Below are 13,057 nucleotides of genomic sequence, written 5' to 3' on the forward strand. Positions count from 1 at the left end.
AGGAGTTTTGAAAGCAGTCCTATATGCCCATAAGGCATCAGATGAACGCTTTGACCAGTCTTTCCTATCAGGATTTACAGTTGCTTCTAAGATCTTTTCGATTTCCTTATTAGAAACTTCTACTTGTCCGCTAGTTTGTGGATGATACGGAGTTGCTACCTTATGTGTAACTCCATACTTTTTCACTAGAGATGCAACAACTCTGTTGCAAAAATGTGTTCCACCATCACTAATGATGGCTTTGGGAATGCCAAATTGACAGAAAATGTATTCCTTAACAAAAAACACAACTGTCTTATGGTCATTGCTATGGCAAGCCATGGCCTCTATCCATTTAGACACGTAGTCAACGACAACTAGAATATATATAAAACCGTGGGAAACTGGAAAAGGACCCATGAAATCAATGCCCCATACGTCAAAAATTTCTACCACCATGATTGGATTTAATGACATCATATTACGCTTCCTGATTCGCCTAAGTTGTTGGTAACGAACACACGTCTTGCAATGCATTTGGGCATCTTTAAAGAGAGTAGGCCAATAAAACCCACATTGAAGAATTTTAGCACCTATTTTTTTACCACTAAAATGGCCACCACACTCTTTGTCATGGTAGAATGAGAGAACCTCATTATATTCCCATTGGGGAATACAACGACGAATAATCTGATCCGCACAATACTTAAAAAGGTAGGGCTAATCCCAAGAGTATATAAAAGCAACTCGCCAAGAACTTTACGTTCATTTCTTGACCAATCATAAGGAATAACATCGGGCTAAATAATTCACAATGTCGAAGATACCATGGTGCGAGAAAAAATAGCATACAGATACTCATCAGGAAAAGAGTCCGGTATGGGCTCAGAATTACTATCATCATCGTTTGTAAGTTTAGATAAGTGGTCGGCAACTACGTTTTCGACCCCTCTTTTGTCCTTTATTTCTAATGTGAACTCTTGCAGGAGAAGAATCCATCGGATTAATCTCTGCTTAACATCCTTCTTTGCAAGAAGGTACCTAAGGGCTGCATGGTCCGTGTAAACTAGAGTCTTAGAACCAACCAAATAAGGACAAAACTTATCTAAAGCATAAACGACAGCTAAAAATTCTTTTTCAGTAGTTGTATAATTCCTTTGAGCATCGTTTAAAGTTTTACTACCATAATAAATAACAGTGGACTTATTATCTAGTTTCTGTCCCAAGACAACACCAACTGCATAATCACTAGCATCACACATGAGTTCGAAAGGTTTAAACCAATTGGGAGGCTGTATAATGCGGGGTAGATGTTAAGGCGACTTTTAAAGTTTCAAAAGCCTGTTTACAATTAAAATTAAAATCAAAGATGGCATCCTTTAAAAGCAGATTAGTTAAAGGCCTAGCTATTTTCTAAAAATCTTTGATAAAACGCCTATAAAAACCTGCATGGCCTAGAAAGGCTCTAATATCACGAACTTTCCGTGGTATAGGTAGAGTCGCTATCTTATCTAGTTTGGCCTTATCTACTTCGATGCCATCACTAGATACAATGTGACATAACATTATTCCCTTTTTCACCATGAAATGACACTTTTCCCAATTCAAAACCAGACTCTTTTCTTCACACCGTGTCAAAACCTTAGATAGGTTAGACAGGCAGTCAGTGAAAGAGTCTCCATAGATAGAAAAATCATCCATGAATACTTCCATGAAGCGTTATACCATGTCACTAAATATATGGAGCATACACCACTGGAAGGTACCAGGAGCATTACAAAGGCCAAAAGGAATTCGTTTATAGGCGTATGTTCCAAAAGAACATGTGAAAGTAGTCTTTTCTTGGTCATCAATATCAATAATAATTTAGAAATAGCCATAGTAGCCATCCAAAAAATAGTAAAAAGCATGACCAGCTAGACGTTCAAGCATCTGATCTATAAAGGGTCAAGGAAAATGATCCTTTCGTGTCATGGCATTTAAACGTCTGTAATCAATACAGATCCTCCATTTCATAGGACCATGCGTGGCAACATATTCACCCTTGGCATTATGACACTCGCTCCTTTTGTGTGTGAGATGTGGTATATGGATGATGTAGATAGATGATGGTCGTTGAACAAATAGAAGCGTATCAAAACCTAATTATCCCTCAATAAGTAAAGGATGAGTAGGGTATCGTTCCACTTTTAAGTGTATGTTTATATGAAGGACAGGACTGGAAAAGGGGGTTTGAGGGATTAAAAACTATGATTATAGATATTGTAGATTCTAAACTAAACTAAACTAAACTAACTAAACTTATACTAAAGCTAAGAATTGGAAATAGGGAGAGAATATGAGAGAGATAGATTCAAGAGATTCAAATCCACCAATGCTTTTGATTCAATGACCTTTTGCTTCATGTTGTTCTCCAAGTAGACTACAATCGGGCAATCAAGCAAGTGTTGATGCCTTTTTGGGTGAAACATCGTTAAACAATTAACTCTACTTAAGGTTGTTCCTATGTTCATGTTACTAGTATCTTCTTTCCTTTTATGTGAGCTTGGGCAGCTATTCAATGAATCACCATTTAAGGCAAACACAAGGAATACTTCCCTTACTCTAAAACACTACACAATTAGAAGAAAAGTAGAGAATAATAGTATAATATTCAATTACAATAAATAAAACTCTATTATAGCATTATATTCAATTGCAATAAATAAAAGCATGTTACTAGCAAATATTCAATTGCAATAAATAAAACCCTAAACTAGCATGATATTCAATTGTAATAAATAAAAACCTTAATCTATACTTCCATCCCCTGGTGTGGGCAATGGAACTAATAACTAAAAACATAAAGAACTAACCTGATTGAAGAACACCATGAACCAGAAGAATCATTAAACCTTAAACACTGGCTTCATCTCCTCCCTTGAAGGAGAAGATTAGCCTTCCATATAGAAAGAAGAACATGAAGAACGAGAAGAAGAAGAGTTGAAGAACATAAGACTAGAAAGACTAATTTATTAAGACTCAGCTAGTTAAAACCGATCTTTTATTATTAATCTCTCTCTGCCTCAAGTTCTGGAGATAAGAATATAAGTGAATTGGCCAATTACATGAGGCACTTAGGTCCTCTATTTATAGGGGTTACAATGAGCTCTAGAAGCATTCCAAATTGTCATTTGTTTCCTAATACAAATAGACTTATTCTAGTCCGACTTCGTCTCCAAAACTGAGAAGGAATTGGCTACAGTGTCGATTCATGCGTCTGGACGCATTATTCATGTGTCCCAGACTTAATCAATGCATCTAGACACTCGATCCATGCGTCCCAGACTTGATTAATGCGTCTGGACGCTCGATCCATGCGTCCCAGACGCATAAGCCTATTTTCTCTCTTCTGCTCTATCCTTCTATCCTCTTTTGCGGGCTTTGGTCCAAGCAACGAATTCTTTAGCCTTGGGCTTCCAAATAGACTTTAAAATAGGTCCAAGTCGCATCTTTACTAGCTCCAATTTCTTGGCCTTCTCCATGATTGTCCACGGGCCTCCCATGTGATCCTTAATGCTCCGAATTGCTTCGTTTTACCCCATTTTCTCTAATATTCTACAAAACTCTCTTTTTCACCTGTAGAATCTTAAAACATAACTTACAAACACTATTAGTCTACTAAGATGGCTAAACAAGAGGCATAATCGAGGGTTAAATTGCACTTTTTGAGCACTTATCACAACTCCCAACTAGCATTTTGCTAGTCTCTTAGCAAATAAGATAAAAAATAGATAAGTGATCAAAATTACATCCTAAAAACAAAAATAAAATCCTAACTCACTTTTGCAGGCATCGCGATTGCATTTACCATATGCAACAAGGCTTTAAACCTTTAAGTTCCCCAAAAAGGACGAGTTATAGTCTCGTGAGGGTTTTCAGGTGATATACCCACAAAATCAATCAATAGCATGTTCAAGAATGATAGTATTTTTCAGAGAGAGAAATTCCTTACCCACTTAGTGCTTACTCCAACAGACGGTCTCCATTGCTAACTACATTGCTGCAAAGACTCATAGATTATGATGGGAGATAGTAAAAATTGACAAAATTCTCAATCAAGGCTTATGTTTGTACTTAGTCAATCTCTTATACTCTCCTATTCAAGAAATGGAATCCCTAGTTTACCTTTAGACAGATAATCTCGACTTTCAATCCTCACCGGTCATACTCTCAACAAAGAATCTCTCAGAAGATGGTATACTAGTTTACCTCATGTATGTGGGGAAAAGAATAATGCATACGAACATCCCACATATTACCTTGAAAAACAGACTTCTGAACGAAAGTAGTCTCATAGAAAGAATGTCAATCACATATGAAGTGTCGGGTCCTTCACTTTAGCATCCTTTCACCTATTCTTGGTAATCACATATGAAGTGTCGGGTCCTTCACTTTAGCATCTTCACGAAAGTAGTCTCAAAAAGAATGTCAATCACATATGAAGACCCGATATCGCCAGAAATGATGGTATTTGGCATATTGTCAAAAGTCTTGGTATCAAAAATAGTGGCCGATACCAGGCATATAAAGTCCTAGTATCATCAGCAATGGTGCTATTAGGCATATCGTCAAGAATCTTGGTATCAAAGGCGATGACTGATACCAGGCATATCAACAGCAAAAATGCGGCATCAGATACCATATTAATGATAAAGGTGCGTGGTTTAAATTTTTAATTTTTGCGACAGTTGCATGTATTGAAAGGTTTTCATATTTAAAAAGGTGCATGTCCCAAGGATAAAGTAGAGTGCAATAAGAGTGTCAAAATATAAATGATAATAGTTGATTCTTAACAGTTGTTGTCAAAAGATAGATACATAGCATAAACAGCTGAAAAACAGAAAGATAAAATTAGTTTTCATCTTCATCATCATCTTCATTTTCATCCTCATCATCATGTTCATCTTCATTCTCATCATCATCGTCTTCTCTATCAGTGGAAGATCCATCATTGTTATAGTCATAACAATAAGGATCTCGGAGCCACTCATCATCGTTTTCTTCTTCTTCATTTTCTTCATTTTCTTCATTTTCTTTTTCTTCTTCTTCTTCTTCTGCTTTATTTTTTTCTTCTTCATCAGAGTACTCCGTGGTTGGGTAATCTGACCAATCGAGCCACTTTGGAAGAACCATTAAAATGGCAAGAATAGTAAGATAGAGGGAGAAATGATACATGTTTTTATGTTTTTACGTTTGAACGTGTTTCAGTAGAATAGTTTGTAAAAAGTAAGTTAAAACATAATGTGCAAAATTGGTTTTTATACAAGTAAAAAGATGGTAAAAATGAGGAAAATAAATGGTATTTAGCATAAAAACAAGAAAAAGTAAGGGAGATTAGTAGGAAAAAACGAGGAGTTGGTAACTAAAGTCAGTAGAAAAAGTAATTTTGTGGTTATCTGTGCAAGGGACATTTGGGAAGTAGTAAGTCATTTAATGATAATTTAATTAAATAGATTATTATTTCAATGCATGTTGGTGTTTGAATCAATTGGTTGATTTATGGTTATTAAAGGTAATACAGGGATTTAACTAGTGCCCTTTTTGGTTGAGGGTATCAAAGATTTCATTTTCTGGTGATACAAGTCTAAGTATCGTTGATATTTTCTTTTTGGTTGAGGGTACCGAAAATTTCATTTTTTGGTGATACAAGTCTTAGTATCGCCGATACTCTTTGTTTGGTTGAGGGTATCAAAAATTTCATTTTTTTGGTAATACAAGTCTTAGTATCGTCGATACTCTCTTTTTGGTTGAGGGTATCGAAAATTTCATTTTCTGGTGATACAAGTCTAAGTATCGTTGATACTCTCTTTTTGGTTGAGGGTATCAAAAATTTTATTTTCTGGTGATACAAGTCTAAGTATCGCCGATACTCTCTTTTTGGTTGAGGGTATCAAAAATTTCATTTTTTGGTGATACAAGTCTTAGTATCGCCAATACTCTTTGTTTGGTTGAGGGTATCGAAAATTTCATTTTTTTGGTGATAAAAGTCTTAGTATCGCCGATACTCTCTGTTTGGTTGAGGGTATCGAAAATTTCATTTTTTTGGTGATACAAGTCTTAGTCTTAGTATCGCCGATACTCTCTGTTTGGTTGAGGGTATCGAAAATTTCATTTTTTGGTGAGACAATTCTTAGTCTTAGTATCGCCGATACTCTCTTTTTGGTTGAAGGTATCGAAAATTTCTTTTTCTGGTGATACAAGTCTTAGTATTGCCAATACTCTCTTTTTGGTTGAGGGTATCGAAAATTTCATTTTTCTGGTGATACAAGTCTTAGTATTAGTATCGTCGATACTATCTTTTTGGTTGAAGGTATCGAAAATATCATTTTCTGGTGATACAAGTCTTAGTATCGCCGATACTCTCTTTTGGGTTGAGGGTATCAAAAATTTAATTTTTTGGTGATACAAGTCTTAGTATCGCCGATACTCTTTGTTTGGTTGAGGGTATTGAAAATCTGGTGATACAAATCTTAGTATCGCCGATATTTTCTTTTTAGTTGAGGGTATCAAAAATTTTGAAATATATGTTATCAGCACATACATGTGGATGATATATTATAAAAGTGGTATAGATTCAAGTTCCACAGACATTAAAAGATATTACAAGAAAAAATATTACAGAAGTGGTTGAGCAAATGGAAATTTTGACAAGGATAAAAGAAAATAGTAGCAATATTACAAAGTACTCAACAAACAGTACAGAGATCAAGCTGGAGGGGTATTAAGCAGATCATCTATGTCGCCAAAGTCAGTAGTAATACAAGGGGTAGTATTAGCAGCAATGCAAGAGTTTGTTGTAGTTGTAGCGTCAGGAATAGGTGGAGTTGCAGTTGGAAGTTCCTCTAGAAGGGCATTATCGGCAGTAAGTCCATGTTCTTCAAGAACAGAACGAGGAACATATGTTCTGAAGGCTTCCAACCGATCACCAAGAATGTTCAGAGATTCAACAACTTCGTTAAATTCATTATCTGCAGCTTCTGAAGCTTCTTTATAATTTGCTTCTACGCTAGCAAAGTCTTCGGTAACTTTCTTTAGGAGTTCGACATGTTCTTTCTTCAGAATCTCTGTATGATCGACAATCTTCTGTTGTAAAGTCTGTTCAGCAGTTTCAACATTCATTTTCAAGTCATTTTTCAGTTGATTGTTTTCTTTTGTAAAGCAAGTTACTTTCTTGTTCAGTTTCTCAATTTCCAACTGTTGAGTCTCAGCTGTTTTTTTCAAGCAACCAATGTCACGGTCTTGATGATAGTGAGAGTCAAATTGGCCCAGAGCAGCTACTTTAGCCTAAAAAAGTAACGAAAATAGATAAACAGATAGAAATGGGAAATAAAGTCAAGGATATGTGGTTAAGAAAGAAGAATGGATACCTTTTCTATAACATCGCAGAAGTATGTTAAGCATTGTGAGGAGAGACAACACCCATAGCAATCTTATCTTTTGGAAGAATACAGCTGGAAGATAGCGACACACCTAAATCTTCAGGGGGATTATCAGCAAAAAGCGAGGCAGTTAAGGGAATATAGTTTCCATCACATAGATGGAATACAGGCTTGAAAAGTTCACTGGTATCAGAAGGAATGGATTCGAGTGTTTGTCCTTCAGCAAGCCCACTCTCCCCCCAATTTTTTCATTTCTTGGAACTAGATTGAGTATGGGTATCTTGCGATGAAGTACGAGAGTTGTCTTTAGGAGGAGCAGAATGCTTATCTTTGGAAGAAGAGGTCCGAATGTCTGATGGTGGAGCAGGATGCTTGTCCTGTGGAGCTTTGGCCGATGTAGTGTCAACAACTTTCTGTTTTCCTTTAGCAGGAAGTTGGCGACTAACATTTGGGTTCACTGACAATCGAGGGGCCATATCTGTATACAATAAACGATGCTGGTCAAATATATTTTTGTAAAAGCGGATATTCATAAAAATCAGGAACTTTTTTTAATTTGGGGAAAAAGATTTGGAGTCATGGTAAGATTGTTATCTAAGTAATCGAAGAAACTTTGGGGAAGACTAGGAGGTAGTTAATGCAAAGCGAAGGAGAACATAAGAAAAGAAGGATCATTTAGAGGATTTGTTGAAGGAGATTGAGTGGGAATTGGCGACTGACCCATTTTGTGAAGAGCCCGAATTTGAAGAACATAAAGAGGTGCTCGATAATTTTTGATGTCGGGAAGAGCAACAGTAAGGCAAGGGTTCCCTTCTTTATCAGCCCAAGTTCTGACATCAATTTCTTCATCAGTTCCTTCTAAGAGTTTAGGCATTCTATCTGAGTTCCCACGAGCTTTTTCAAAATGAGGGAGAAGTACTGAAAATATACAGAAAGGCTGGGGGTCAGAGTGGGATTCCGATATATATAAATATCCAAGTTATCAAAGTTAAGTCAAAAGGAGGGTATACCTGAAGAATTGAAGACTTGATGTTTCAGAGGAGGTTTCGCTGGAGGATCGACACTTTCCCAGTCACCCAAAACAATGATGGGATACTTGGTCCATTCCTTGTCGCTTTTACGGTTTTTACGGATAATACCCTTGATGGTTGATTTGTTGTGTTTTCTAGGGTAAAAATATCCAAGAAGTTTTTCACCAAATTTATAGTGCCTAAGGATATCGGATAATCTGATTCTATCGGCTTCATACTTTTCTGGGGGAAGGTGGCTATTGTAATAATTGCAGATAAACATTAACCTCCAGAAATTCCCCATACCTTGACCAGGGGAAATTTTCAGATGGTTTAGCACTTCGCGATCGAGATTGGTCAGAGGAAATCTCAATCCAGCAGCGAGTTGGCCAACAGTGACAATGATCGCTCGTCTGGTGCCACTTTGACATTTGGTAAAAGTCCGAGTACCAGCATAGTGTTGTAGATAAAGAGAAGGGGGAATTTGATAAGCAGTCTGAACTAACGCTAGATTGGGTCTTTTGATGAAGAAAAGGCCGAGTCCATGTTTCCATTGACTTGTATCTTCAACAGTTTTGTGCTCAGATTTTGAGGCAGTGGTTTCGAAAGGATAACAAGAAATCCCTTATACAACATAAGACAAATCCCAAGAAGTTTGGGGTCGATTGGGCCTCGAAGAAGTAGAGGCAAGATTATGACTACGGAGTTTATCGTCAGAAGGGGTTCCTTCACTACTAATGCTATCATCAGAGATGGTATCTTCACTGGCCATTGGGAGGACTATAAACAAAGATGCGAGGACAAAGACATTTTTAGTACGGTCAATTTAATATATATATATATATATATATATATATATATATATATATATATATATATATAAATATATATATATATATAGTTATCGAGAAAAATTTATAAATAGTCTTATATCAGAAAGTTTGATATACGGGTATAAACAATGGATATATCCGATGGGCAAAACAGTACGATGAGGAATATCTAAGTACATAATCTTAAAATGGTAAAATGTAAACTTGTGAACATTATCAAACATTCTATAATATTGTCTATAGTAGTGTAAATACGAACGTGGCCAAACTTACAGTATTCAAATTTCAACAACCTTTAAAAACCCTAAAGATAATTATACTGGTCTGAGTTATGGCAAGGTATGGTATAGCAAAACTAACAAAATGCAGGAGGTTACAAACATACCTGAAAGAGTTGGGGTTCTTTCTAAGAATTTGAAGGCAAGAATGCAACAAAGAAAATCGCGTTCTGGAGAAGATGTGGCATTTGGGAGAAGCTTGAAGTTGTGGGAAAGATAAACGGTTTGTTTTAAATTTTTGTCTGATAATATGGACCAGGTTGATGTTTGGGCCCAAATTTATATAACCGCTTCTCGAAAAATTGAAATTTTTGAGTGAAATTTCAAATTTTCGAGAGGGGGCGATGTAGTGGGCAAATACCGTGCCTAGAGATATTATAACTGATATTTCGAAACTTGAAACATTGACATAAGGGTCAATGTTTTGGTATATTTCGTGGTTATGTTCAAATATTTGCAGGTATTGAACGGGAAAGAGAAGGAAGAAGACAAGGGACACGTGTCAGAGATTGGATGGGTCAAAGCTAAATCAGGATACTATATAAAGACTAGAAGAGCAAGAGAAGATTCATTAGTTGATGGTCAGAAAAATCATTAGAAACAGGAGAGAGAAAGAGTGAGAAAAAAGAGAGTCACATACCGCGGCATAGAAGCGAACCCGGATCAGATTAGGGCGTTGATAGAGTTGCCATCACCGCAGAATGTGAAGGAAGTTCAGAGGCTCGCTGGTAGGGTCGCGGCTCTCAATAGGTTCATATCCAAGTCTTCGGACAAGTGTTGGCCCTTGTACCTATTATTAAGGAGGACGAGCGACTTCCAGTGGACTGAGGCATGTGAAAGGGCGTTCCAGGAATTGAAAGGATATTTGGGCAAGGCTCCGATCTTGTCGCGGCCAGGGCAGGGAGAAAAGTTGTACTTGTATTTGGGGGTTTCAGAGTGTGCGATTAGTTCAGTACTGATAAGGATAGTGGGAAAGGCAGAGAGGTCGGTGTACTTCCAAAGCAAAACCATGCTGGATGCCGAAACTAGGTACAGTAGGATCGAAAAGTATGCCCTGGCATTGGTCTTCTCAGCACTAAAGTTGAAACCATACTTCGACGCTCATTCGGTAGTGGTGGTGACTAATTTGCCACTCAAGCAGGCGTTGAAGGCCGAGAAATCAGGAAGAATGTTGAAGTGGGCCGTGCTGCTCAGCTCTTATGAGATCGAGTACCAAGCCAGAACCGCAGAAAAGGCTCAGGCAATGGCAGAATTCCTGGCTAAATTCCCGGCAGAGGACCCCACCTGGGGGGAAGAGATGGTGATGGAACAAGAGACAGACCAAAATCACAACCCCTTAGATCCGTGGGACATGCGAAATGGTTGGAGGGTATTTGCAGATGGATCAGCCACGGATACTGGGAACAAAATTAGGGTGGTGCTGGTCACGCCTGAGAACACTTGCCTGGAGTTGTCAATGAAACTGGGATTCGCGGCGTCGGACAACGAGTCTGAGTACGAGGCAGTAATAGCGGGGATGGATCTGGCCAGGGATTTGGGTGTGCGGGAGCTCACAGTATATTTAGATTTGAATGTATGTCAAGTCAACGGGGGATTTGCGGCACGGTGCCCTCGGATGGCCAAATATCTAGAGGTGGTGCAGAGAAGGGCAGAAAAGTTTGAGAAAATTAGCTTTGCCCATCTAGGCAGGGGAGAGAATAGGCACGCCGACGCTTTGGCTTACGTGGCCGCAATGCTTCCTAGGACAGAGGGGAGGTTTATCGAAATCCGGGTGCTAAGCATACCAAGCACCACGGAGGACGAAGACGTGTGCCTGACCACCGAGCAAGAGCAGGGGTGGATGGAACCTATCAAGCGTTACTTGTCAGGGATAGATACCGGGGACAAGGATGAGAAAAGGAGAATGGAACAGAGGTCAAGAAGGTACATTCTGACAGAAGGGGAGTTGTATCGGAGGAACGTCAGCGGACCACTCCTGAGATGCCTGGGACTGCAGCAGGCACAAGAGGTGTTGGGAGAAGTTCACGAAGGAGGCTGTGGAAGCCACTCGGCAGGGAGGACGACGGCTCATCGGTTGCTATCTCAGGGGTACTTCTGGCCCCACATGAAGAGAGATGCGACTGAGTATGCCAAGAGATGCCGGAAGTGCCAAATCTTTGTGCCGCTGATACACTCACCTGCAGAACCGTTGCACAAGGTCTTCAGCCCTTGGCCATTCGCTATGTGGGCGTTGGATATTGTCGGACCCCTGCCCATGGCCAGTGGCAAGTAGAGGTTTATGCTAGCCGTGACTGACTATTTTACAAAATGGGTTGAGGGCGAGGCTTTGCAGCTGGTCAAGGAGGAACAGGTGAGAAAGTTTTTGTGGGAAAATATAATATGCCAGTTTGGGCTGCCGCACATTATTATCGCGGACAACGGGACTCAGTTCACAGGGGGAAAAGTGAAGGCCTTCGTCCAGGCCTATCGAGTGAAACAAGGTTTTTCAGCCCCATACAATCCTGAGGGGAATGGTCAGGCGGAGTCTTCCAACAAGGTGATCATGGACAATTTAAAGAAAAAGCTTGAAGAGCGCAAGGGGTGTTGGGCAGAGGAGTTAAATCATGTACTACGGGCGTATCGCACTACGCTGCGGACTTCTATAGGGGAATCTCCCTTCTCAATGGTCTACGGGGTGGAGGCGGTGATCCCAATAGAGATGGTGGCCCTGACGACCAGAACCAAGGCTGTAGAGGCAGGAGTTAACAAAAGACTTCTGGCCGAGGAACTGAATCTCACAGAGGAGAGGAGAGACACTGTGCGCATCCGTTTGGAAGAGTATCACCGCAGATTGCAGAGACAGTATAACAAGTAGGTGAAGCCGCGGACATTCCGTGTGGGGGATCGGGTGCTTTGGAGAGTGACCCCAGCCACCAAGAAGGAGACAGACAGAAAGTTGGGACCCAACTGGGAGGGACCCTACACCGTGGTGGAGGAAGGGACGTCGGAACCTACAGGCTGCAGACACCCCAAGGGGAGAGCATCAAGCGGCCATGGAACATCCGGATGCTGAAAGAATTCCATGAATAACTTGTACTATGAGTACTTTCAATTAAAGAAAATTGTATTTGCTTCATTCAAGCTTTGTAATGCTATTTTGAATTTGTTATTATGGTAATGAAAGCGATAATCAATTTTTCCCATCTGATGAATGTGAATTCGTTCATGTGTGTTAGGCCAGGAGCAGCGGATAATGGGTTTTACATCAATGATGGAATTTGTAGTGGACTTGGGGGCACGCTGAGTGGCTCGAGCTTGCTCGACGGCTCTCAACATCTCCTTAATCAACTTGGGGGCAAGCTAAGTGGCCCGAGTGTGCTCAGCTACCCCTAACATCTCCACGGTCAACTTGAGGGCCCATTGAGTGGCCCAGGCTTACTCGGTGGCCCTCAACATCTCCTTAATCAACTTGGGGGCAAGTTGAGTGGCCCGGGAGTGCTCAGCTACCCCCAACATCTCCACGGTAAACTTGAGGGCCTGCTGAGTGGCCCGGGCTT

General features: G+C 39.7%; 1 protein-coding gene across 1 annotated transcript; it reads left to right on the forward strand.

The window, feature by feature from the left end:
• Nucleotides 1–10,530: 10,530 nt before the first annotated feature.
• Nucleotides 10,531–11,793, forward strand: LOC147520038 (uncharacterized). The gene has a single exon (XM_086594231.1). The coding sequence runs from the start codon at nt 10,531–10,533 to the stop codon at nt 11,791–11,793; it is 1,263 nt and encodes a 420-aa protein (XP_086450357.1).
• The last annotated feature ends 1,264 nt before the right edge of the window (nt 11,794–13,057 follow it).

The sequence above is a fragment of the Coptis chinensis genome, chromosome 2, assembly GCF_015680905.1.
Source record: "Coptis chinensis isolate HL-2020 chromosome 2, ASM1568090v1, whole genome shotgun sequence".
Taxonomy (NCBI): domain Eukaryota; kingdom Viridiplantae; phylum Streptophyta; class Magnoliopsida; order Ranunculales; family Ranunculaceae; genus Coptis; species Coptis chinensis.